At 50.7% G+C, this 27,385-nt stretch overlaps 1 protein-coding gene across 2 annotated transcripts in view; it reads right to left on the bottom strand.

Moving 5' to 3' along the window:
- Nucleotides 1-27,385, bottom strand: part of Camk2a (calcium/calmodulin dependent protein kinase II alpha) — a 60,022-nt gene that overhangs the window by 21,327 nt on the left and 11,310 nt on the right. For both annotated transcript variants that reach the window (XM_029546734.1, XM_021214141.2), the window contains exons 2-12: nt 22,421-22,515; nt 16,555-16,614; nt 12,187-12,241; nt 11,321-11,386; nt 11,140-11,212; nt 7,554-7,656; nt 6,052-6,135; nt 5,846-5,940; nt 4,960-5,082; nt 4,551-4,634; nt 3,166-3,208 (exon numbers count right to left, since the gene is read on the bottom strand). In XM_029546734.1, coding sequence (XP_029402594.1) covers nt 3,166-3,208; nt 4,551-4,634; nt 4,960-5,082; nt 5,846-5,940; nt 6,052-6,135; nt 7,554-7,656; nt 11,140-11,212; nt 11,321-11,386; nt 12,187-12,241; nt 16,555-16,614; nt 22,421-22,515 — 881 coding nt within the window. The remainder of the gene's footprint in view (nt 1-3,165; nt 3,209-4,550; nt 4,635-4,959; nt 5,083-5,845; nt 5,941-6,051; nt 6,136-7,553; nt 7,657-11,139; nt 11,213-11,320; nt 11,387-12,186; nt 12,242-16,554; nt 16,615-22,420; nt 22,516-27,385) is intronic.

Here is a 27,385-nt window from a genome sequence, read left to right as displayed (position 1 = left end):
GTCTGGGGATTCCCTCTGGATCCCTGTCACCAATGCTGGTGGTGGCCAACTCAGAAGCCTGCAGCCCGATTGAGAGCTGGAAGCTCCCTGCCTTGGCCCCCACCTGCCCTGGGCCTCTCTAATTTTAGCCCCATGCTGCTGCTGAGGTCATGTGTCAGCCCTGCCTACTCACTCTGGACAGCTGCGGACTACATTTTGCTGGTGACAAGAAGCAGATGTCCCCCTGCAGGGGCCCACCCCTGCCAGAGGACTCACTCCCTGCCTTTCTTCTCAAGCAGTGTGGACCTAACTAAGCTCAACCTCTGGAATCCCACTGTGGGGCCGGCTGAGTCCCAGTGGTAGACAAAACCCCAGCCACAGTTCTCTCGGAAGCTTGCACCATGCATTTCCCTCACCTCCCTCATTTCCTGGCTGGAGCCCTGGCAGCGGGCATGAGCCAGAAGGTAGCATGAATGCCCAGCCCTGCCCTGCCGTGGTATCTGGACACTTCAGACTTTTAAACCATGCCTTAAATGAGACACGGCTCTATAAAGTACTCAGCACAGCACTCGGGGTATATACAGTCAGTGCTCAATTACAGCTATGATTAGTCCTTCTCCTGGAAGGCCTAAGAGGGTGAACTGGGGGTGGGGGATGGGGACACCGATGGCCCAGGGGCACTGAGGGATGAGCTCCCAGATCCCGCAGCTCTCCCAGTCCTTGTATAAGTTCCCCTGTAACCTGTCAAAACTCCCAAGGGGTAGAGGTCATTTCTGTGTGCCAAGCCTGAAAGGACTGGTGGCTGTCTCTCCAGGCTGTGCAAGTAGATCCAGAGCAAACTGAAGGAGAGGGTGTTCACCTTGGAGACTCTCGGTTCCAGTCCAGTGTTTGTGTCCAGTGTAGCCAGACTCTGGTTTTCTGTTCAGAACGGGCCCAGACTGGCCCTGATTCACTGTGTGACCTTGTTGTGATCTTCCTGCCTCCATTTCCTGAGTCCTGGGATTACAGCCATGTGCCACCACACACACACACACACACACACACACACACATACACACACTGCTGTTGGGTTTGGGTTTTGTTGTTTGATTGTTTTTTTGTTGTTTTGTTTTGTTTCTCAAGACAAGATCTCCTGGCTGTCCTGGAACTCATTTTGTAGACCAGGCTAGCCTTGATTTTTATTTGTTACTGGAGACAAGCTTCATGCATTTTGGGCAAGCACACTCTACTATCTAAGCTACATCCCTATCTCCCAGACTGATTTTCAAAATATCACAAAAATTCTGGAGTGGGGGATGGGGGTCAGTAAAATCTCCTGATTTTTTTTTTTTTAAGTTGGTGTATATGTCTTTGTATGCACACGTGGAGGGTAATGTTGGATGTCTTGATCATGCTTTGTGTTTTTTATTTTATTTTTTGCACGGGGTGTCATTATGTAGCTCTAGCTAGAACTTGCTATGTAGAGCAGGCTGGTCTCCAACTCACAGAGATCCACCTGCTTCTCTGCCTCCTGAGTGCTGGGATTAATTAAAGGCATATGCTACCAGCTTCTCCTTATGTTCTAAGACAGGGTTTCTCACTAAGCCCGGGCTTTACCGATCTGCTAGGCCACTGCTCAGCTAGCCCGGCCTCCCAGTTGTTGGGATTTCGGGCAGGTACAGACACAGTTAGCTTTCCACGTGGGGACTGGGGATCTGAACCCAGTTCCACACGCTTGCCCAGAAAGCTGTCCCCACAGAGTCATCTCCCCAGCTCCCAAATCTCCTGATTTGTAATGGTTAGAAATCTATTCCCCAATTTTTTCTTTCATCTCTCCTTTCTCTCTCTCTCTCTTCTTCCTTTTTGGATTGGAAACCAAAGACATGTCCAAAAATCCTTTTTTAAAAAAGATTTATTTAGTTATTTATGTCTACTTGTGTGAATTTATGTGTACCACGTGTATACAGGACTCCATGAAGGCCAGAAGAGACCATTAGATCCCCTGGAATTGGTGGCAGTTGTGAGCCTCCATTTAAGTTCTGAGAGTTAATCCCGAATCATGTATAAGAGTGATAAATGCTTCTAACTGCTGAAGTTAGCATCCCCCCCCAAAACAAACAAACAAACAAAGAATCACTTCTTACACCACCCTGACTTACAGCGCCATGGGCCCTCAATCTGTGGGCCTTGTGACTGGCTTCCCAGGGTGCTATAATTGTAAAAACCACAAAACAAACCAAGCAACCCTCTGTCTGTGCGCCTTTCAGTGAAAGGAATGGCCAGAACCATGTCTCAGGAGAGTTCAGTGTGGATGAAGCCCACATCTAAAGCTGGCCTTTCCCTTTCCAGCTGGTCATCAGATAGGTTGGACCCTCTTGGGGGACCCAGGCCTACACCCCGCTCAGAAGTGACCCCTGGCTTCAGTGGGCCTGTGTCTGTCTGTGCAGCTGTCTCAGCTGGCCTACCCCGGGGGCCAAGACCCCTTTCGTGAGCCCTGCCTTGTCCACCGTCTGCTCCACTGCCCAGGCCTCCCTCGGGAGAGGCCTTAAGCGGCACTGACCTGCCACTAACCCATGTGCCAAGAGGAGTTGCTAAGCTCTGACAATAATCCCTTTCCCTCCTGTTTGGAGCTACGTGCCCAAGTACTTGGGTTCTCCCTGCCTGGGAGTTTCCTGCCCTGGTTCTGCTGGGTATCCCAGCTGATATATAAGCTACAGCTGTGAGTTGATCAGACCTGTGCTGAAGGCAGGTTCTGCCTCTCTTGAGGTCTGGAACCAGGGAGCAGACAGAGCGCAGGTTCCTATGTTCCTATGCTTCTGTTCTCTCCACATGGAACAGAAAAACAGGGTAGGCCTCCCTGCCTTGTCATGACTCAACTCGAGCTAAGGGTCTGGAGGATACGTCTCTAACGTAAGTGCTCCCTGGGCCTGGCTCCTTCTTGCTGGCCTAGACTCCAATAGCTGTCTTCCCCTCTAGCTGGCCTGGCCAAGAACCCCAGTGCTGCTGTAGACTGGGGAGCCAAACTGAACTTCTAACTAGGTGTTGGTTTGCTGGCTCTTGACTTCTCTTCTTTCCTTCCTTAGTGTTAAACCTAGGTCCCGGTGTCCTCTGCGGCTCTGTCTTTGGGGACACCCAGCTACCCGACAGTGTCATGGCATCCGGCAGACCCATGCAGAATGCACTGGGGACTCTAGCCCCACCACCTACCGGAGAAGTTCCTGGTGGCCAGCATAGTGGTGAGGATGGCTCCCTGCAACAGACAAGAGGGGCCGAGAAGAGGCACAGGTGAGGGGGGTGTAGGCAGGAACAGAAGGACATGGTGAGAAGGCAGTATGTCCTTCAGAGACAAGCCAAAGGCTGCCCCTGCCCCTCCACTAGCCTCTAGCCCACCCTCTAGCCCAGAGCCCATCCGCTCTCCCTCGAGAAAGGTAGCTTTGGCAGGCACGGCTCGAGACAGACATCCCTAGGTCCCACGGCCTGACTAACACTGATGGACCCAAGAACACTCCGATAGAGACTCTTAACTTCTTGAGACAGAAGTTTCTGCTTGGGTTGAGAAAGCAGACAACACTTGGGCTGCTAGGCTTGGAGGAGCTGGCTCTAGTCCTTCCTCCATGTCCCCTGGACCAGGCCAGGAGGATATTAACTTAGAGAAGCCCTCTCTGTTGGTGAAGGACTGGAAACCATGGCCCAACTGGTCCTTGTGTTGTCTCATTAAGACCTGACTCGGACCGTCTCCAAATCCGACATTCCCTCACATTGAGAATCGCCGATCCCCACAGTTCAAAACTTCCTCTGGGACACTTCCCACTGGGGTGAGAATGAGATGCACATCCCCTGACATTGAGCCAGACACCACCGCTTTGGCCTACACAACATTCTAAGCTTCCCTTCTAGATCTGGAAGCAGTGGGTAAGGGGGTTCTGCGTGAGCCGGGGCCTCCACCTCGGCCCTCATTGTCCTCATCAGGCGCATTATCAGCCATCTATCATTATAGAGCCTTTCTGAATGGAGAACCTGCTTAGGACCCACCTCAAAACCACAGTGACCTTCTGAGGCCCTCCAACCTATCTCTGGTGCACTCATCCACTCTTCCTCCATGCCGGGCAACCGGGGTCTTTCTCTCAACAGCAGCTTCAAGTCTGGTCACATGTTGCCCCCTTCCTCCTGCCAAAGCTCTCTTAAGTCATTTGTGGTCCCCTAGAAAGTAGCGCTCACACTCGCAGACACCTGTACCGGCCATCCTTCTGTCTGGGACATCTCCCATTGTCACTCTACACCTGCTTATCAAGAGTCAACTCGAACGCCACTGTCTCCAGGGAGGCCACTTGAGATTCTTCCCAGAATTCTCCAGGCCAGGGAAGGCCATTACCCTGGTATGTTATCCACCATCAGGCACGGTACTCACCATGCCTCTGTAGAGTCCTGCTTCTCTGCCCTCTCAGCCAGAGTGTGGACAGGGTAGGATGGGGTCAGATAGGCTACTCACTCCCCCAAACCCCTTGGTGGCCAGCATGCAAGAACATCCAGTAAACATACATGAAACCAATGAAGAAAAGAGCCCAGCGTTGCCAGGAATAAGGACAGGTTACCTTCAGTTTTCTCCTGGCATTGAACTTCTTCAGGCAGTCCACGGTCTCCTGTCTGTGCATGCAGGAGGCCACGGTGGAGCGGTGCTGCAAAGAGAAGAATTTGTGTGAGGGGAAACGCCTGAGGAGCAACGGACCAACCCAATATCATTTGAGCAGAAGCTCGACAATACCTTAAGAAGGATGACCCTTCATTCTGCTACGTGGTGTAGCAAGGTTAGGATTGGAACATTGGCAAGTCAATGTCGGTGACACTCCCAACAAATGCCAACCCAGAATAACCCTCATTTCTATATTGTCCTTGAGACCCACAGTGAGCCAGAGATTCTCAGCGAGGGCCCCCTCAACCCCACATGGAACAAGACCTGGAGGGGCTAGGCCTCTTGGGTGGGTGTGGCTGATAAAGGCTCACCGAGATCCATGGGTGCTTGAGAGCTTCAGCAGCCGTGATGCGTTTGGACGGGTTGATGGTCAGCATCTTATTGATCAGATCCTTGGCTTCCGGGGTGACGGTATCCCATTCTGGTGATGGGAACTGGAAAGGGCAGAGGGGCCAGGTTTGCCTAGCCTGCCCCAGGCCACCCCTGCGATCCTCCAGCCCCTGACTGGCAGGGGAGCAGGCAGGGGCTCTCATGCCCAAACACTCAGATATCCACGAAGCACTTAGAAACATGGGTACCAGAGCCAGATGGCTATACTCGAGTCTCACACGCTATGCCTCTGTCCTCAACCTCCCTACGTGTATACTGAAGGGTAAGACCAGTATCTATGTCATAGGATGAGGTGATAGCTGCTTCAGTGAAAATTACATGTCAGACATTCAGAAGAATGACACAAAAGGGCTCAGTGGTTTAATATATGGAAGAGAAGAAAAAAAAAAAAAGCACATCTCAGAGTCAGGTGTGGTGGGACACAGTGGTCACCTCACACTTGGGAGGTGAGGGCAGGACAATCAGGAGGCCTTGGCTATACAGTGACTCTCAGATCAGCCTGGTTTCATGAGACATCTTTGGAATATTAACTAATTATGAATAAGTAAGTAGACAAATAAAATGCTTGGGGCCTGTCCCTTGTCTCTACCTTCTAGTGCCCCATGGGACAAACTTTATGACTTTCAGACCCTAATCATTAGGCACCATGTGATCATAGCCTGGCTCTGACGGTCGGTCTTGGAGCATCCCTGGACTCCATCCTCTGCAGTGGTTGGGAGTGGTGGTGTGTCCTCAGATCTCTGGCCTCTTAGGCCACTGGCTCTCACCAGAAGGGGAGCATCAGCCGGAGAGGGGAGCAACACTCACATCATAGGCACCAGCTTTGATCTGCTGGTACAGGCGGTGCTGGTCCTCGTCCCAGAACGGGGGATACCCAACCAGCAAGATATACAGGATGACGCCTAGGGAGAGGAGCGGGAGAGGAGAGATGAAGCAAGGGAGTAGTGGGAAGAGGAGAGAGAGCTAAAGGTCTGGACGGCTGAGAGATGAGCAGGCGTTCCCGATGGACTTACCACAGGCCCACAGGTCCACGGGCTTCCCGTACGGGTCCTTCCTCAGCACTTCTGGGGAGAGGTATCCAGGTGTCCCTGCGAACCCTGCTCCCCAGACACACAGACAGGCAGACACACACACAGAGGTTGGCACGTGAGTAGCCTGGAGCAAGACCCTGCAGGAGAGGGGACGAGGATAGCCCTGGAGCTGGAGAACACAGCCCTGCCCCAAAAGCTGGGGTTGTACTGTGCCAACCCAGGGGCCATGGTAAGCTGGTGAGGCCTACGTACCAGACTGGGAGCAGCAGACAGGTATACAGCACGCCTACACTCTACTCCTCACTCCATCCAGAGCCTCAGGTAGACCACAGTAACCAATCACAGAGCTCCTGGGTTCCAGCTTTCACCGTACCCATTACCTATCACTGCTGGTGGCCTTGAAGAGCTGGTCTACTGCCCACACCCCATACCCTGCTCAAGGCTGCTCATGAGATGTCAGAGCCTTGGTCCTAACTCTGGTTAGCACTTGTGTGTGTGTGTGTGTGTGTGTGTGTGTGTGTGTGTGTGTGTGTGTGTGTGTGTGTGCTTTCCAGGTCTTAGTTTCCTGATCTGCCAAACAAAGAATTAGATGGTCTTACCTTTAATATTTCTCAATATTGAGAGGATTGTTGGAAAAATGAACACCAAGATTATCTTAACTAGATACCTTAACTAGTCATCCCAGGAGCAGTTACTAGTTGCTGCAGATGTGTGCTAAGCATTGGACTGGGCACATGGATCACATGCCTGCTATTAGTTACCCTCTTGGATTCCCTGGGGAACATGCTACCATCCTCTTCTGAGAGGCGAGGAAAATGAGACGTGGTTAAAACCGCACACCTTGTAAGTAGCGGAGTCAGGATCTGAACCCAGAACTCTGCTTCTTGTTTATTTTTGTTTTGCTTTAAGGTAGGTGTCATGTTTGTAGTCCGGGCTAGCCTTAAACTCCCCAGTTATTCTGCTTCTACCTTCCAAGTGCTGGGATTAGAGGCAGGTGCCACCACACCCAGTTTAAGAGTTCTGGGTCTCAACCACTGGCTACTATTGTCCACTAAGAAGTACCCAGAGGAAAAAAAAACATGCCCATTATTACCAATCCCAAGGCATGCTGGGATATCTGCACTCAAGCACCAGGGCTCTCCACTTGTCAATTTCTCCTGACCTTTCCCAAGGTGTTTAGCCTGTCCCTCCTCTGTGATACCCAGTATCCAGGGGTAAAGGGAAGTCTATTGAGTTCCCACCAATGTATAAGTGCATGTTCTCACAAACAAGAAAATGGTTAATAATGACCCCGTTCCCATACCTAGTCCTGAGGGAGAAAGGTCAGGACTGCCGAATGGCCCAGAGGCAGGCTGGGTGTAGTCTGTGTTCCCTGGGTCCTACATGGCCAAACAGTCATCTCCTCTTAGGCAGAGGGTTCCCAGGGGCACATATGTCACCCAAAGTCTGCCCCTCCCCTCCCTGACACCCCACGCCCCACTCACCAAACCATGCCTGCTGCTCCCCCTCCACCTCTATGGCCAGGCCAAAGTCTGCCAGTTTCACAGCAGCACCCTTGAGCTTCGAAGCCAGCAACAGATTCTCAGGCTTCCCGGGACCAGGAAAGGAGAGAGAGAGAGAGAGAGAGAGAGAGAGAGAGAGAGAGAGAGAGAGAGAGAGAGAGACCAAGTGATAGTCAGTAGGTTCAGAACCTCACCCCCCTCTGCCAGGGCACACATGAAGAATGACTGAATGGTCCAGGGTCTCACCCCCTCCCACACCTCCAGACCCAGGGTCCTGAGTGCCTGTGCCCAAGATGGGGGACTGTGGCAAGACCCACATCATTTGCAACAGACGGATTCTTTCTCCCCGCAGCCTCTCCCGGGGTTGAGAGTTGTGGCCGAGGGGAGCTGAAACAGAGTAGGATGGTACAGCCTAGCGGGCTGCAGCATCTTTTAGTATCAGCACAGTGCTGCAGCCCACCATCAGCCTCCCACCAGTCACCCCCAGTGACCTCAAGGCAGGTACCTTGCTTCCTACAGTGACCTTCTTCCACCTCTGGAAACAGTCGTGCCTTTGTATCCCTTGTGTTCCCTCTACGGCTTGCTCACCTCCCAAGTATCTCTGTCCTGTTTTTGGTCTCATGTCAAGCCCTCCAAAGAGCTCTCTCTCTCTCTCTCTCTCTCCTCTCTCTCTCTCTCTCTCTCTCTCTCTCTCTCTCTCACACACACACACACACACACACACACACACCCCGTAGGCTCTCCAGTCCACCCTAGCACCTGTTGCTAACCATGTGTTTGTCGTGTGTACAAGACGGAGAAAGTGGGGCTTCTGTGTATGTGTATGTATACATGACTAGTCACAGCTGTAAAATGAGAAGAGCCAGGATGAAGGCAAAGGCTGATTCCATCTTAAAGATGCCAGGGCTTGGATGTGGGGCCATGATTGACATGGGGGGGGGGCTTGGTTAACTCTGGACTGTGAATGGTCAGTTAACATCTCTGGGAGTCCTGCTGGGGAAGGGTTGAAAGCCAGAGTAGACAGCAGCTGCCTCTAAAGAGACAGGAAGTTTGAGCCCTGGGGCCTCAGGCTCATAAAGCAGGACCCAAAGCCCTGCTCTTCACACCCCTAGACACTGTGCTGAAAGGTGTGCATCTCTTGACTGATGGGACTTGGATGTGGGACCATGGTTGACACAGTGCGTGCGTGGGTGCGTGTGTGTGTGCGTGTGTATGTGTATGTGTGTGTGTGTATGTGTGTGTGTATGTGTGTGTGTGCATGTGTGTGTGTGTATGTGTATGTGTGTGTGTATGTGTGTGTGTATGTGTGTGTATGTGTGTGTGTGTGTGTATGTGTGTGTGTGTGTGTATGTGTGTGTATGTGGTGTGTGTGTGTGTGTGTGTGTGTGTGCATGTGTGTCTTCTGGAGCATCAAGCCCACTGTCTGTCTTGGGCCCCCCACATTCTTCCACTTGCTGAGCTTTCTATCACCTTGAGCCTGGACAAGGGGGAGCTAAGGGTACGGATTCCACCACTTAACAACAGCCTCAGTTTTTAATTCCAGGGCTGCCACTGTGGTGATGGAACCTGGCCAAATGATTTCCCATCTCTGGTGGTTGGTTTCCTCTGGGAGAAAAGGGACAGATGCCTGTTGCGAAGTGTGGTGCCTAGGTGTGTAAACAGCTTCGTGAGCACCAGGCCCCAGTGCTCAAACTTCCTGCTGGGGGCTGGGCTGAAGCACTCTAGAGAAACAGCCGCTGTCTACTCTGGCTCCCTTTCTCCAGCAGGACTTTCGGGGCCCCTACCATACCTTTCACAGTCCAAAACTAGCCTTGGGCCAAAGGAATATGGCCCCTTTCACCTAGCTTGGTGAGGCCTCCTTTGTCCTCAGGGGCTGTGTTCCCAACAAGTCCTGGGTCTCAGTAGTGCCCTGCCCTGATTTGATGAATGTACCACTAATTAGAGATTCCAGAGTGGCCTAAATTTGGGCCACTTCTCAGTTCTCATGCCTCCTCTTCCTGAGCGTGGTCTGTTAGCACAACGAGAGCGGACCCTTGCATAAGCCACCCTGCCCTCGGACTGTGAGACCTTGTTCCTGGGCCCACTTTCTTGTCGCCGAGGTACCGAGAACTCACCTAGGGCACAGGTGAGACCTCAAGGAGGGCCTAAGGTAGTAAGAAAGAGGTAGGGAGCCCTTTCGGGACACTGTCCCCCGAAGGGTGGGAACTGGCTGGGTGCTCGCCCTGGAAACTCTCCAGGCTCAGGAGGCCTGGAGTCAATCCTGGGGGGAATGGGGGCTTGCAGCCCCGGGAAGCTGGAGGAACATTTCTCAGAGGCTCTGGAGCTCCCCTAAACCCTTTTGCATTCCAAACTGGGAGTTGTAAGCAGTGTCCATAATGGTTATAAGCAAAGGGGTCAGGGAAAGTCCTGCCAGGGCTACCCCATACGATGCCAGTGCAGTTGCTGGTGGCCAAGGTCCCTGGATGCCTGGCATGCTTGCCCTAGAGGGGCTGCTGCTGAAGCTGACTGGATTTAAGTAGCTTTCTGGACCTAGACAGTGGGGTCACACACAGGCTCAGGGGTGAAAGCCAACCAGCGATCCTTGTCCTTGCTCAGACTCCACTGAAATGTATATCCTTGGCAAACCTGTCATATTTTGTCAGTCCGCTTCCTGTTCTGTGAGATGGGGGTTCTGTGAGTCACCATGCCAAGGCCGGGAGGCTAGCACAGGACACCCACAGGTCCGTGCTTACTGCCATGTAGCCCTTTCCTTCAGATGAGCAAAAGGTGGCCCAGAGCCCCCAGCCCTGTTTTCCTTCTCCTCTGCCTGACAGAGACCCAGGAGTAAGAGTATCAGGGTGTCTCTATCCCAGGAAATTTGTGGTTTCATTTGATAGCTTCATCAATCTGAGGCAGAGGTTGCCATGACAATCCCTTCTGTAGGGAAGCTGAGTCTCTTGCAAGATAGTCCCACCGAGGGGTTGAAAGTGTCCCAGTGGTTAAGAACCCTAGCTGCTCTTCCAGAGGACCAGGGTTTGAATCCTAGTGCCCACACAAAAGGTGTGCAAAGTGTCTGTAACCCCAGGTCAAGAGGGGTCTGATGCCCTTTTCTGGCCTCCACAGGCACCAGGCATGTGCATGGTGCACATAGGCACACACACACACACACACACACACAAGCATTCTGGCAAAACACTCATACACAAAAAGTAAGTAAATCTTAGGAAAAAAAAAAAAAGCCAAGTAGCTGGAAGGTGGCCACCTGAGCTAGGAGTTATGCTTCCTTTCCAACCCACAGGCGGCCTCAGTCTAAATCACCTCACCTTCCTGGTACAAACAGCATGGGGCTAGACCCCCTGGTAGCCCTACCTCCCTGAGAGCTAGAAAACACAGCCACCCACCTCAAGGTGGAGACTTGAAAGAAATTCTGGGAATGCAGAAGCAGAGGGCAGAGGCTGAGTAACAGAGGCCCCTCCCAGGGCCCCAGAGGGAAGGAATCTGGGTGGTGCCCATTTTATGTGGGGGAGGGGCTGGAAGAGAGGGCAGAGGCAGGGGACCTGGGAAAACTGCTCCTCCCAGGGTTACTCACCTTCAGGTCACGATGCACCACCCCCATCTGGTGACAGTGTAGCACAGCCTCCAAGATCTGCTGGATACAGTGGCTGGAGAGAAAGGGGGAGGGGTCAGGCCACCTGGGAAGCTGAATGCGGGCAAGGGCACCTCTGTCAGGTGGGCAAGGGCACCTCTGTCAGGTTGCAGCCAGTACTCACCTGGCATCAGCTTCACTGTAATACTCCCGGGCCACAATGTCTTCAAACAGCTCCCCACCAGTGACCCTGGGGAGACAGGCAGGGCATCGTCACCCTCCCACTGAGACTCCAGGTGCCACCTGGCCTGAAGGAACTTTCTGGAAATTATCTGAGAAGGGCAGAGCCGGGGACCTTAGAACCTCATTTCCCTCCCCCCCCCCCAAAGGAATAACTGGATCACAAAGACCCCTGTGGATACCCTGTTCCTGTCTTCTGACACAGCTAGCTTTCCCTTACCCCTCTTTGCCCCCTCACAGGGCCCAGACTGGTGGGGACAGTAACTCAGAATCAATCAGTGAGTCCATAAGGCTCCTGGAAGCTTGTGGGCTGTTTGGTTTCTCGCTTAGCTTATTTTTACACTTTTCTATTTATGTTTAAATATTTTTCTTATTTTTTTTTTTTAATTGAGGGGAAGCTATGGAGATTTCCCATGTGCCCCTGTCCCCTCTTCTGAACATCACTGTGTTTTACAGACCAGACAAGCATCTCACTGATTCTTACTGCCCACCCAGGGACAACTGAAGCCTGTCATTTCCTTCCTGCTTTGACAAGCCAGATTTCAAAATGAAACTGGATACCCCCACCATGAATGGCAAGGCAGCAGCATCACTGGCCACAAATAGAGAAGCAAAAAATAAACTGATTGGTACTGGCTGGATGTGCCTGGTGTTTTAAACAGAAAGACTAGCTTATGCAGCCTGGGGAGTGGCCCACTGCACTGCCTAAGAGCACTCAGAACCCCTCAGAACAGAGAGTCCATAAAGGTCATCCCTGCCCAGGTACCCAGGTCTCCCATGGCATATCAGGATGTTCACAGAAAGACTCACAGATCGAAGATAAGGTAGTGGTGCCCCTCCTCGGAGATGCTGTCATGGAGTCGGACTGTGGGCAGGGTTAGAAGCAGCTGGTTACGCGGGAATTCACTGCTCTCCACCCCCACTATTCCTGTCAAACTCCTGGAGCTACCATCTCAACCCTCAGTCCAGGAGCACAAACTTTGAAGGCAAACAAAAGCAAGGGATTCACTACACCAAGACCTCCAGCATTACTGAAGGAAACGAAGTATAAAATCTGAAGATCTCTGTGTGTCAGCTTGGTTCTCTCCCTCTTCCAAGCCTCAGTTCTGTTACTGGGCAAGCCAGAGCAGTAAAAAGAGACAGAGAGAAAGAGAGAGAGAGAGAGAGAGAGACAGAGACAGAGACAGAGAGACAGACAGAGAGAAAACAACAGACTGTGATTCCAGTCTCTGCAGCAAGAGCAGCTGTGACTGTGGGTGGGCAAGTCGCTGTGCCTTTCTGACCCTCTTTTCTCCTTATTTAGACTTTGCAACCTTGTTTCAAGAGTCCCATGAAGTGCACAGCCTTAACCACTCAGTGCAGGCCCTGGATTGACATCTCCGCTCTGCTTCCAGACTGAGAGACAATAGCTGTTTCCTGGGGCTGGAGTGAGAGAAGACAGCAGTTGGTTCCTGAACTCTGATGGCTGCAAATTTGTCATCTCTTCACACCTCATTTCCCAGGAACAGAGGCAAGGCTCCCAGGAGCCCAGAGCTCCCTAAATTGCTCAGCTTTTAAAAGAAAGGCCTGTGGCCCAGGAATGGTTCTTGGAAGCTAGGTCCTGTCAGCCAAGGGTCGGTTCTCACAGGCTAGAGTGCTCATCCTTCTCTGTGTCATAGATACAGTGTAGGGGAGAGCTGGCCAGGACAATGGGGATTCTTCTGCACAATGCAAGTCACACAGCTGTTGGGATGATTTGGCAGTTATCCCCCACTGGTTTGGAATCTTCTCCAAATTATGTCGTTTAGTGAAAAAGCAAAGTGTAAAGCTTTGGTGTGTTTCCGAAGGAGACGTCTGAGCTCGGGCATGATGCGAGTCTTTCTGGGGAGATGTGGAGAATCGGGCAACAGGGAACCTGTAAAGTGGGGGTGGGGTGGGCAGGCTTCCTTCTTATTGGAAACCCTAGCATCACTGGGGTGTGAGCCAGTGCCCTTGAGTGCCTCCTGGCTCTCAGACTTTGCCTATAAGCTTGGTGGGGTGAGAGGCAATTCCTGAATGGATGCCCTAGGAGGCAGGAGATAACCAGCAGAGGTGGAAAATGGGTAGAGTGAGGGGTGGTTCACACAGACTTAAATGAATGTTACATTTTTGGGGTTTGGTTTTCCCCCTTTTTACAGTACAGGAGATTAAATAAAGCAAAGAAAGAAAGAAAGAAAGAAAGAAAGAAAGAAAGAAAGAAAGAAAGAAAGAAAGAAGAGAAAACAATGTGTTCTACCACTGAGCTGCATCCCCAAGACCTTTGTCATCATTGCTGTTTCTGTGTGTTTTTAGAATGGGTCTCCTTGGCTCAGGCCAGCCTCAAATTCACAATCCTCCTGGCTCCCAAGTGCTGGCATCACAAGGACATGCCTGAAATGTTAAAATGAAGTGTGAAGGCACTATCTTTTTTAAAGTTGTGGTTTTTGTTTTTATATATGTGTCCCTGTATGCATGCACACGTGCGTATAGGTGCCCAGCAGAGGCCAGAGACATCAGGTTCCCTGGAACCAGAGTTTCAGGCGGTGGTGAGACAGACACCTGATGTGGGTGTTGAGAATCTAAATCAGGTCCTCTGCAAGAGCAGTAAATGCTCTTGATCCCTGCGCTCACGGAGGCATTCTTAAACGATGATAAAAGCTGTTATTGCTTTGGGTGTGAAGTGTCTCCCAAGAAGGCTCATGTGTTAAAGGCTTGATCCCCAGCGAGCAGTGCTGGTGTGTGTGTGTGTGTGTGTGTGTGTGTGTGTGTGTGTGTGATTGGATCATGAGGATATTAACCCCACTGAATTGATTTGTGCTTCCATTGAGGAGTTCATAGCTGAATGGCCTATCGGGAGGTAAAGCATGAGACCTGAACATCCTCAAGCTCTCTTCCCCTTCTCAAACTATTCATTAAACTCTCAGGTTTTGAGTAGTCCCAGCGCAATCTGGCACAGGCATGGGACTTCTAGAGTCTGTCTATCACAAGCAGTACCCAAGCAGGAACCAAGAGGCAAAAGGTCTACAGGCACAGCTGGACCAGCCTGTGCTGAGACCCCCTCCTCTACCCCCGAGACAGGGCAGTGGACACAGGCAGAGAGCAGCTCATCTCCCTTGCCTGGACTTGCCAAGCGGACTGAGATCATGTGACGTTTCTCCAGGTGTGAAGCCCTCTGGGCTTCTGTACCCCGTCTATACCACGTTAGGCTTCTCTGACAAGATTTCATCAGCTTGGGGTGAGCTGTTGGGCAAGGTAAGGGTCTTTCCAGCCCTCCAGCAGAAGCTCATGGCTCCTCTGAGAGCCTTTCGGCTGCCTGCTCAGCTCTGCTCTCCATGAGGAGCCAGGTTTACTCAAGCCCATTCCCATCCTCACTTCTCCCGACAGCCTCGGAGCCTGGAAGAGACTTGAACATGTGGTAGAGCTTCCAGTGAGTTTGACATCATCATCTCCATGGAGACCGTAGGAAGGCTGATAGCTGTCATCTCTGGGCTTTTGCATCTCATCCTGTCAGGGTGTCCCCCTGGGTGGATGGCGCAGAGCAGTGAGCCGTGTGGGGGTCACAGGCAAAATTTGTCTTGAGTGGAGAGCCTGCTGCAGGAATGGGCAGACTCGGGTGTGGGGTGGCTGAGCAGAGTCAAGTTCATTCACTCCGGCATTGCCCTGTTCTCTATTGAATTACCACACCCAGCGAGACAGGAATAACTTGCCCCCCAAAAAATCTGAGTTTCAGAATGGTAAGGCAATGTGTCTAGGGTCAGTCACATTGTAGCAGTGGCGGCATTTAAGCTGCTGGTTGTTACCACCTGGCCTATGTATTCCCATTACAGCCAGGAATGGGGAGGTAGAGAGGCATAGACAGGAACTCTGAGCTAAGACAGATCCGTTGCAATGTGTAAACCCATCTAGATACATATATGTGTATGCACAGCACACACACAGATACCACATACAGACACCATGTATACAGATAACCACACACAGAGACAGAGACATACATGTACAGAGACACATACAGATACATCATGAACATATAACAGGTCACACATAGAGAGACACATACAGAAATATACACACATAGACGCTACACATACACACACACATATACATACACACATACACACACACACACACACATACACAACATACACATGCATACCACTCTACTCCTCCTGACAGCCTTTTTTGAGAACATGGGGTTTCTGTCAGAGTTCACTGAAACCTTCCATCAGCAGTAAGGTATGAGGTCCCAGGTGAGCAGAACAGGGTCCAGCTAGGGTCCTCCTCTAGCTGTGGCCTGTGACCTCTTCTCTGCTCTGGCTGCTGCGCAGGGGAGGGGAGGGGAGGAGAGGGGAGGAGGGAGGGACCTCTGGTATAAATAGCAGATGGAGCTTTCTCCCTGGGGAAAGTTAACCCTTCCAGCCCAACTCTGCTGCAGGGAGCCTGTCTCCCCTCTGCTGGAGAAGGCACAGCTGTTGGAGCTTGCTCTGGCAACCAGCAGCCTTAACTTCCCCTCTGTGAGAGCCACGACACCTCAGCTCATCTCAGGCCCATGGAAGCAGAGGCCATCATGAGACACAAGATGCCCAGGTGGCTAGACAAGGACAGGCACTGGTGAACAAAGTAACTAGGAGAGAGCAGCGGTCCTACTAAGGTCTCACAGCCTGGATCTGCAGGCCAGATGCACAGGAAGGAACAGCGAGACAATAAAGTGTATTTCAGGCCCTTCCCTGTGGTCCTACCACCCTGAGCCAAGCATCTCTGGAAGATCTCCTCAGTCTAACTCTGGGGCATCAGCCAAGCTCCTGGGGGTGGGGGAGGGGGATACGAGGCAGGCAGGAGCAGGACTCCGAAGCTGGACAGGGCCACAGACCCGGGCTGACACTGCTTGTGGTGGGTCAGGACGTGGGCCTTGTCGGTCCAGGCCGAGCTTTCCCATGGCCTATTTTCATCTTTCTTTTTCGGCTTCGAGAGCATTCCCGAAACAGCTTTTCCGAAGGAGGCGCTGGCAGCGTGGGTGGGAAGAAGGGTCCTTTCTTCACCTTCCCCCAAAGCAAGCTGGTCCTAAGCAAGACACCCCCTTTCCCAGCTCCCTCTGCAACCTCCATCCCCAGAGAAGAGAGTGGCTGCTCCCCCACGGCCCCATACTGTGCTAGGACCCCCCTCACATTCCCCGGGGCTCACCGATATTGGGGTGCTTCAACAAGCGGCAGATGCGGGCCTCGCGCTCCAGCTTCTGGTGATCTGAAATACAGATTCCCCTGTAAATCCCAGAGAAGATGTGACCTTCACTCTGCCTCTATTGTGCTCACCTCCCAGGGTGGCCCTGGGTACTACAAAAGGTGGCCTACATACTAAGGTTTCTGAGTTCTCGGAAAGGGCAAGTGGGGAGTGAGGACCCAAATGAGTCTCCCTCGCCAGGCCTCAGTATTCAGGGCTCTCCAAGGAGATTCTCCTCCAATCCCTTCTTGTATGACTTAACCATCCCAAGGTCTGGAGTCCTGGTACGACTCCCCGTAATTTCTCCAGGCCAGCCCCTCAGCCCCTTGATCCAGGCAGATGAACTGCAGAGCTTTGCCCTTCCCGGTTCCCACCTGGGAGCTGCCAGTTCATTTGGCAGGCACACCCTATCTATCGCCTGCCATTCGGCGATCCCACCACACCCCTCAGTGCCTTTGCTTTCTAGAAGCGTGCCCTGACTTCAAGCCTGTAGGGACCCTCCTTTGGGTCTTAGAGGGCCAGGCAACATTTTTGTGTCTCCCGGAACCTACATCTTTGGGTAGGGACTCTGTTGTACCACCCATAGCTGTTTGAATGCCTGGGACATGTTAGTTACCTAAGAAATCACTGGGTGGATGGATGGATGGATGGATGGACGGACGGATGGACTTGACAAATTTCCTAAGGTAGTGACTGCTTTCTTTGAAGGAGCTGTACCCCAGCAGCCCCTCCATTTTCACAGGACACTGGAATCAAGGACCAACAACTGCAAAGACCTTACATGGTAAACTTGGTGTGTCCCTCCTCACCTCCCTTGGGGCTGGCCCAGAGCCTGTATGCCTACCAGGACCTCTGTCTGAGACCCTCTGTCTCCTACTCACCTGCAAGAATTTGTGTAAGCTCTGCCGCCAGTGGCCTCTGCCTCAGGATGCCAGGAATAATCATAACCACAAGCCCAGTCAGTGTCTGCCATGGTGGCCTGTGACACCACTGTCAGCATGGCACAGATAGGGTCACGTGACCTAAACCAGTGGCAGCCTTGGGGGCTACAGTGGCCTTGCGCGGTCTCTCCACAGGATGGCTCTTTGGAGCAGGTAGCTACTATGGAGGGTGGTGATGATAGAGAAAGCCCTTATTTCTCCTGCTTCCTCCACTAGAGCAATTGCTGGCTGCCCTCTGCAGACTACAGAAGCCAAGATCAATGCTGAAATGTGGCTTTGTCATCAGCAAAGCAATTAAGTCCAATTCTGATTCAATAGGCTTAGCTCCCCAGCTGAAAAACCTGCTGCAGGCTTCAGGGGTTGGGGGTGGGGTGCAAGGCCAGATTAGCTCCAGATACCCTTCTCCCCACACCCTCTCTGCCTCCTTCACCATCCTCAGGCACAGGATGCTGGTTCCTAGACAGAGGAAGGTCCCTGATCCACATGCACTTCGCCTTCACCCAGGGAACCGGAGAGCTTCAGAGTCAAAGTTCTGCCTGTGAGAGAGAATGAGACCTTCTGGCCCAGGCAACACACTCAGAGGGATGGGATGCAAGTCTAAACCCAGAACTGTGCTGTTTCCTGCATATGAGATGACCCAGGAACACAGTCCCATTGATAGACAAACTATATGCAGGTGGGACAGAACATTGGTCACTAAACCTTAAACTCTGCCTGGTTACCGGACCTCTCTGCTAGAATGGCCCGAATATGACACCAGCCGCAGGGCAGGTTCGGCACAGCTACCCTGCCTGTGTCGTGACTTTCCCCGTTAGCCACACCCAAATGCTGCCTGTGAACGGAACACTGTGCAGGATTTCGAAGCCCTGTTTGTGAAGGTTGCATTTTCTAACGCACTGAGGAGCTCGGGTGCTGTGGCGTCCTAGCTGGGTTGCTCGAGACAGTTCTTGCTCTGGTGTGTGAAGGAAAAAGAAAGTGAGGCCGGGTGATGAAGGCCTGATCCCTTCTTCAAGGTCATCAGTCAAAACAGCTGAACCCTTTTCAGAACTTAGAGCTCTGAGGACCTCACTCCTTGACTGACTAACTCTCCATCCTAGCTATTTGTCTCTGGTGGCCAAGGTCTTTTTTTTTTTTTTAAGGTATAAATAAGGGCCTGCCATTCTTGGATATCTGACTAACAGCTTTCCTAATGTGTTTACGATAAACAAGCCAAGGCTTTAGCTAGCATCTTAGCCATGAAGACCATTCACACTCATTCTTTCTGACCTTGACTGTTCCAAGCTTCTTATCTTGGAGTCTTTGGCTTGCTGTGTCCCCTCCTTGGGAGTACCCCTCCTTGGGGACCTCCTTATGCTGCTTTCTTGCTCCTCAGACAGATCCAAGCTCAATGTCACTTCCTCAGAGAGTTTCCCAGCTGCCTTTTCTAAGAATGTCCCCCTGAAGATCACATCTCTATTACCAGATCTTTTTAGGCAGCGTCTCTCAATGCTGCAGCCCTGGCTGCTCTAGAACTCACTGTATAGACCAAGCTGGCCTTGAACTCACAGACATCACCCTGCCTCTACCTCCCCAGTGCTAGAATTATATTATGTGTGTTTACCATACCCATCTGATTTTCTTGGTAACACTCCTCACTTCTTTGCCATATCCGGTTTATAGGTATGTTTCATGAGCTGCTTGGTCTCATTTCCAATAAAACAGGCTGCTGGGAACACAGCCTTGTCCATTGGTTACTGCCACATTCTAGGGAGCTGATGAGAGGCTTATCCAAGCTCCTAGCACGAACAAGTGGCAGAGATTCTTGTCAGTTCCTGCTAATAATTGCAGCACTGGTAATCAATTTGTGCGTGACTCAGTCACAGCCCACAGTGATGAGACATCCAGGCAACTTCAGAGCCTCCACACCCTGCCTGGAGCTAGAGAACATGGCCCCTAAGACCCATGCTGACAATTTGGGGGCCTTCATCCCGCTCTGGTTGGGTCATCCTTGGGGTATTGAGGCTAAATTGGAGAATAGTTTAGTTCCAGGAGCCAGATAATCCCAGCAGGGACAGGCAGAGACAGAGCCTTCCAAGCACACAGACTGTCTCAGAGAGGATGAGCTCCTGCAAGCAGGTGTACACAGGCTGTAGCCTGCGAGCAGGGGGACACAGAGGAATGATGAATGAGGGAGGGCACTGGTGGCAAGAAAGTCCCCTCCCGGGACATCCTGGGATATAAGAGAAATAATCCAAAGACCAGGGTTTTTTAACATGTGAGTCACAGCCCCTTTGTGGGTCAAGTGACCTTTACACGGAGGTCATATATCAGATATCCTACATGTCGGGAGAGCGTGGGGAAGTCAGACTTATGAGACTCAAAGCCTCCTGAGGGCACTCCTATAGGGGTCTCAGCGAACCTCAGAGATGGCTCATGAGCCTGGAGCCTGAGAAGTTCGCTGCCTGACCACTGCAGCAACCACATTTGTGTGCCCAGAGTCCCTAGTAGGTTCACAGAGCAGCTGGTGGGGTCCAACTCAGAGCACATGGCTGCCATCTATTATGCTAGGAGGTTGGCTGTCCTAGAACCTCAGGAGACGATTCAACTCCAGGGTGGAGCTCAGAAGGTTACATTTTAAGACTGGAAGTGGGGCCTAACAGGGATGTGAAGTTGCAAAAACTTTTACGTTTCATTTTATTTGCTTATGGTTTCTTTGAATGACACTAGGAGGGTTCTTTTGTTCTTAAGAACTAATTTTAAAATGCATATAAAAATATCTCCCCGAGTCGGGAACTACTTGCTAGAGGAGGCCACAGCTTGCTGAAAGGGGTGGATAGAAGCCCTGGGTAGGTCTGCTCCTGCAGAGAGCTGCAGGATGTCATCCCAGAGAGGCAGCAGGAGAAGTTTAGAGAATATTGCCAAATGTGACAGCTGTAAAAGCCCCCTGTGGAGGCGAGTGACATGAGAAGACTGCTCAAGGAATCTCTGTTCCCCTCCCTGCTGGGAAAGAGGACTGGCAGGAGACAGCAGGCATCCAGAAAGTTCCTTGATTCCAGTCCCCTGCTCCTAATCTCCTAGGCAGGGTTACTTTCCTTCCAGAAGGTCTTGGGTAGTGGCTGTCTGACACAGCCAGATTTTGTTCAGGGGTGATTAATCATCTTCCCAACAGGAATGATGGCCTCTGTCTCTCAGGATATGTGCCCTGAGACTATGATAAGTCGGTCCAACAACTCCAGCATCCAGCATGACGCTCCCTTCTTATCTTCCTGTCACTATTCTAGCCCGGGGGTTCTTAACATGTGGGTTGCAGCCCCTTCTCACAGGGGTTGCATATCAGATATTCTACCTATCAGATATTTGCATTACAACTCATAACATTACAAAGTAACACAAATATAATTTTACGACTAGGGGGTCAGCACAACAGGAGGATCTGTATTAAAGGGTCCCAGCATCAGGAAGGTTGAGAACCATTGCTCTGACCTTATGTTTAGCATCTCAAGAATTGAGATAGAACCAGGCACACAACAGAAGGCTGCTCCAGCCAGTCTTGCCAACAGGGGGCAGCACTCTAGTAGGACTTCCTGCCTACCTAGCTCCTTGCCTCTGGCTCTGACTCTAGTCCATCCACAGGTTTGGCCTTTTTATACTAGTTATGCCAGCTGGGGACTCTCAGAACCTCTCCTCAGTGCAGGATGCAGAAAAATAAACAGACGGAGCGCTGTGGGCCAGACAACAGAGTGGGACACAAAAGGCGGTAATCACAGGCCAGTTTAGGTCTTGCTGGGAGGCCCACAGAGAACAGTATGAACACCCTATCCAGCATTCACAGGCCCTTCGTCAGCTCAGCACCTGTTGGTCCCTCATCCAAACACACTTGCGGTCTTCAAAACAGTGAAACACTGTATCTCTTTCCCATGATTCTGCAACTACCTTACTGAACAGAATTCTCACACCAGCCAGTCTTCAAGACGTCTATCTGGGGTGAATGTCAGCTTGCCAATATACTGACGACTTGGTCACCCACTACTGCCCTAAACAGGTAGGGATGACCAGGAGTCTTTTGGGCAGACTGACCAAACTCCAGTGCCCCTGAGCATCTTATTAAGAGACCAGTTTAACTATTTTAAGTCTGAATGGGGACCATCGCCCAGAGAGGCTGCCACTACTGGCCGGGATCAATTATAAGATTTAGGAGCCAATGTTCCTAAAGCCTCTGCAAGCTAGACTTAGACTTTTTCAAAACCAGGCCATACCTCAGAGCACCTATTCAAAACCGGGAGTGATAGGAGCAGAGCCACAGACAGTTCACAGGCAACAAGCGACTCGCCTGGTGAGGGCGCTGTCCTGGGTGCTAAGCACAGAGCGCTGGATGAGTCCTGTCTGCTCTGTTGGGGCTCACAGAAACCATGAACCGGGGATTAAAACACATGGCCACAATGGTGAACAGAATGATGTGGGCCACATGGAAAGGAAAAAAAAAAAAAAAAAAACAGCAGGAAGAGAAAAATGGAGACTGAAGAGAGAATAAAGAAACAAAACGGCTTTGAGGATATGACCAAGTGGAGACCTGGGAAGAGAAAAATGGCTGCCCCCATAAAAAGAAGCAGGCTAAACACTTGGGCAGAGAGACAGCAAAAGAGAGGCTGCAAGGCAAGCCTTGAAGGGCATGGCAGAGGGAAGAGAGAGTACTACTGAGGGCTTGAGCTATCTGGGAGATGCTGTAACATTGAGTCTGGAGTGCCCAAGGAAGGAAAGTGGAAGGGTCTATTCTCATCACACCCTCAGAAGGAAGAGTGTCTTAGCCTGCCAATACTGTCTCCCAGGGGTCAAGCTTGGGGTTCAAGTCTAGGGCAAGACCTATGGCAGAGTAGGAAAGCTGGCAGTGGGCAGGCGGCGCGGGGACCTACCTCTGGCTGAGAGTTTCTTGGTGTTAATAATCTTGGCAGCATACTCCTGACCAGCCAGCACCTTCACACACCTGCGCACCACAGAGAAGGCTCCCCTGGAAGACAGAGAACAGCGTGATGCCGTGAGGGACCCGAGAGCTGTCTCCCCCGGTTACCAAGAGCTCCTACAGAAGTACCATGCAAGGAAGGGAGCTGTCCATTGCTGTCACCTGTGTCACCGGGCTCCTGCGGAGCACAGGTCAGGAAGATCCAGTGAGGGGCCCAAATCCTTGGCCTCATGCAAGATGAGCCTTCTGGCTCTATAAAAGTTAGGTCACCAAGTTATAAAACGTTAGGAGCCTGGAGTGAGAACCACAGAATCTAGGTCTCTGAGAATCTTTAGGGCTTTGTTCTTTGAACAAGTAATACATCACATAGCTCCAAGTTCAAAGGAGGTAAATATGTAGGCGCTGAGAAGTCCTGCCTCCAGTCCTAGGTCCCAACCTGTGAGGGGTCCTTCCTGAGGCCTGGAGCCTCTCCTTACAGCTCCTCCCCTCACACACAGCACCAGGTAGGTATACTGTTCTGTTACCTCCTCTCTATAGTTAACTTTTTCTTTCCCCTTGAGACAGGGTCTGACTATGAAGTCCCTGCCAGCCTGGAACTTATTACATTGAACTCAGATCTACCTGCCTCTGTCTTCCAAGTGCTGGAATTAAAGGCATGCACCATCATACCCAATGCAGTTGATATATTTTGAAGGCCATCATCCTTCATTAAAAAAAAAAAAAACAAAAACTCTTCATCACAAAACATATAATTATATGACTGTCTTATAGCCTCGTGTCCTAGCCAGTTTCCCGATTGAGGTCCCCTACTGAAAGGCATGTTGGTTCAATCTCTAGCTATTAAAAACAATACCCCAATGGCCTTGAATGTGTGCATTAGGATTATATTAATTCTAGCTCTCTGGAGACAGACAAGTAGATCTCTCTGTGAGTTCAAGGCCAGCCTGTTACACCTAGTATGTCCCAGGCTAGCCAGGGCTACATAGTAACACTGTCTCAAAAAACAAAAACAAATAACAACCCCTCCCCCTTAAGAAAGTACTGCATTTCCTGTGTGTGTCTGAGTCTCTGGGATAAGCTCCATTTACCAATGTTTTTTGGTCAAGGAGGGCAGGTGATATTTGGAAACTTTGATTTATAATGAAGTTTTATGAACTTCTTTTCTTCTCTCTCTCCCTTTTTTTTTTTTTTTTTTTTTTTTGGTTTTTTCTAAACAGGGTTTCTGGAACTCACTCTGTAGACCAGGCTGGCCTCGAACTCAGAAATCCACCTGCCTCTGCCTCCCAAGTGCTGGGATTAAAGGCGTGTGCCACCACTGCCCAGACTTTTCTCTCTTTTTAAAACGATTTATTTCTTTTATGTATATAAGTACACTGTATCTGTCTTCAGACACACCAGAAGAGGGCATCAGATCTCATTACAGATGGTTGTGACCCACCATGTGGTTGCTGGGAATTGAACTCAGGACCTCTGGAAGAGCAGTCAGTGCTCTTAACCACTGGGCCATCTCTCCAACCCAAGTTATTTTCTTAATAGTTTATGTTATGGGTTGAATCTGAAACATCCCCACAGATGTGTGTCTTGAAACCTTGTTCCCCAGCTGCTGGCTCTGTTTGGGGAGGCTGTGGAACTTTAGGAAGTGAGGTACGGTTAGCAGAAGCAGGTCTCTGGGGCCTTCAAAGGTCACACTGTCGTGATATGAACAGACAATCACATATCGCTATGTCCGTGAATTAAGCAGCTCTGTTGTGTCTGGCTAGCCACAAAGCACCAAAACCCTCTGAAACTATGAGCCAAAATTGGTCTTCATATATATGTTTGTGTGTGTGTGTGTGTGTGTGTGTGTGTGTGTGTGTGCCCTTGTCAAAGTGGTGTATTGCCAAGCATTTTAGTATTGCTAGGAAGAAGGGTAGGAAAAGGTGATTTGGCAGAGACTCAATTGTGTGTGTGTGTGTGTGTGTGTGTGTGTGTGTGTGTATGAGTGTGTATGAGTGTGCAGATGCATATACGTATATAAGCACGTGGAGGCCAGAGCAGGATGTCAGAAGTCTTCCTCTCTCAAACTATGCCTTATTTCCTTGAGACCCAGTTTCTCACCAAACTGGAAGTTGGCCATTTCCACTAAGCTGGCTGCCCATCGAATTCTCAGGATCCGCCTGCTTCTTTCCCCCCAGTGCTGGGGCATAGGCAGATGCAGCAATGTCTGGCTCTTTATGTGGTGCTGGATATGGGAACTTGGGTCCTCATTCTTACAGAATAAGCACTGTCTTACCCAACAAGTCACACCCCCTAGTCCAGTCTCTACACTTGGTTTTAGGAGTGAAGTTGAACATCTTTTAAACATGCTTTAAGCAGCTCCTGGAATTTTATCCTTGACTAGAAGAGACCTGGGCATGAGGGCTGTGCGTCTCAGAGCTCACAAGCAGAGCATCACTGTTGTCACATGGAATGGGACATTGTTCAGTTTTTTTAAGGAAAAGGAGAAGTCTGGATGTTGGCAAGAGATTTCCTGATTTTTAACTGTTGGCTCCTGATTTCAAAATAATTTGAGCACAGAACCAAAGAAAACTTGTTTGAGGCTGGATCTGAACTTGAGCCGCCATTTTGCACTTCTCCACGAAAGCCAATTTGTCAACTCTGCATGTCATCACAGAAGAGGCTTCTGAGGGGTACTGTGTCCCAGTCTTTACTGTCCTCTTACTAATGACCAGCAGAGAGATCCCAGGAAGAATTCCCAGATACTAGTGTGCTGTTATTGTACGAATCATCCAGACACATAGTTCAGAGGCCTCCTGTGTGGAGTGGAGCTCAAGACACTGAGCGCCAGGATACAGCTCTGCGTAGAGTGCTCCAAATTCACACTGAAGATTACAAGCAACATTGTACCTAGGCCACAAATATTTGCACATCTGGATTTTTAACGCCCACATTGAGTACCTCTCCAGCTTCCTGCTGCTAACCATGCTCAGTTCCCAAAAGCCTCCAAACTTCCACCCCCCCCACACACACATACACCGAAAATGATGGGCAGGCCTATGCCACAAGATGGTTGGGTGACTCTTGTGAACCCTGATATCTGGAAAGCCGGGCCAGAGTCTCTCTCTTCTTGCCATTAACACATGAAGCAGGAGCAATTACTGGTGAAAGAAAGCTTTCAGTCTGGCATAGACCTTAGGTGGACAATGCTCTAGCTGGCTCAACACAGGGCAGTGAGAAATAAGTGGCCGGGAAATGACAGAGAAGGATGAAACAGACAGGAATGGCCTGAATCACATGTACACTGAAGGCCTCACACAATAGCTTATTCTAGGGCTGTCTGTCCCATCTGCTCTTCACTGATAAGAAAGTAGAGAGACCCCAGTCACCTTCTTGAAACACTGCCTCAACTATAAGGTTCTCCATGAAGCCCCTAGTGGCTTCTTTTATGCCAACTAGTCCTCCTGCCGTCTGCAGCCCTCATTATATATCTTGCAAGTCAGTTATGATGCCATCCAGAGTTAGGGAAGGTCTGCAGGTTAAGGGCTCCATTCCACAGCACTATGCCCTCACGCCAGGTGCCAGCTGTAGGAAGTAGATCCCTCAAGTTGCCCATCCTCCTGTACAACTTTGCTAACAATCAGGAGTTTTTACTGCTGTCCTCAAATTGGAGACTTTTCTATGATAGCTTCCAGAAACTCAGAAAAACACGTTTGCTAGTGTGTTATATAATATAAGACATGGTGAAGAATACAGATGAGCAGCTGGATAGAGAGGAATAGAGGCCAGAGCCTGGGAGATTGGAGCACAGGGGCTCTATCTCACTGGAGCGGCCCAGCCTGCTGCTCCTGGATGTGTTCCCTCTCACAGGAGGTGTCCAGGCCCCATGCGTGGAGAACCTTTGTGGAGACTTCATCGTATAACTGTGATCGATCACTAACTTGATTTTGAGTCCTCTCGTCTCTCCAGAGAATGAAGGACAAGGCAGAGGGGTTGCAAGCCTTCCAATCAGCACGTCGTGTTTCTGAAGCCAACCCCCACACAGAAACCCATGATGAGTCACCTCATAAGAATCAAGGTATTTCACCTGGAAATCCCAGGGGAGATAAGGGTTTTGTGTCGGGAACTGGGGTCAAAGACTAAGTATGAGAATAAAAAATGTTCCATTTACCCCTATCATTCAGGAAATTGCAAGAATTTTAGCAGCACTGCACCAAAAACTAAAAAGACTAAACGTATACTATATGTTTAGTCTAATGATGCTAGCCCATCCCTGGCCTGGCCCTCATGGGGGCTTTGTATATTTTTTCTTGTCTTTCCCACCCAACTCATGAGTGACTATACCTAGCCCCTGGTACCTAGTACTTGGTACCTAGCACTTAGTACTCACATCCAGCATCTGGAACCTAGCATCTAGCACTTGGTACCCAGTATCAAGAACCACTAGCCAGCAGCTCCATAAAACTGAACCTGCAAGATCAGGCAGTGATTTTAAGCAACAGTGGAAGCCACAGAAATGAGGCAGGGGGAGGATCTCCATCAGGAGAACTGGGGACAGAAATAGACATTTGAAGACAAGAAGACAGCTGGCATTTCAGAGGCATCCATCTTACCTATGCAGAGGAATGGGCCAGAAAGCCATTGTCAGACTCCTGCCCAGGCATAGACCTTGATCCCCACAAGGCCCTAGAGGGAAGTGTTTCGGTGGCTTCATCTGAGCAGGGCTCTGAGCTGCCTAGACCTGGTAGGGCCTTGCCTTGTTCACCAGGTACAGTACCTGGCCCATGGTGGGGGCATAGCTAGACTGCCCGCCACTAGTGTGGGTCAGGTAGGTGCAATCAACTGCTACACACAGACAGACAGACAGACAGACAGAGGAGGGAGAGGGAGAGAGAGAGAGAGAGAGAGAGGAGAGAGAGGAGAGAGAGGAGAGAGAGAGAGA

This window comes from Mus pahari, chromosome 15 (genome assembly GCF_900095145.1).
Source record: "Mus pahari chromosome 15, PAHARI_EIJ_v1.1, whole genome shotgun sequence".
Lineage (NCBI taxonomy): Eukaryota > Metazoa > Chordata > Mammalia > Rodentia > Muridae > Mus > Mus pahari.
This window is presented reverse-complemented; position numbering and strand designations above follow the sequence as displayed.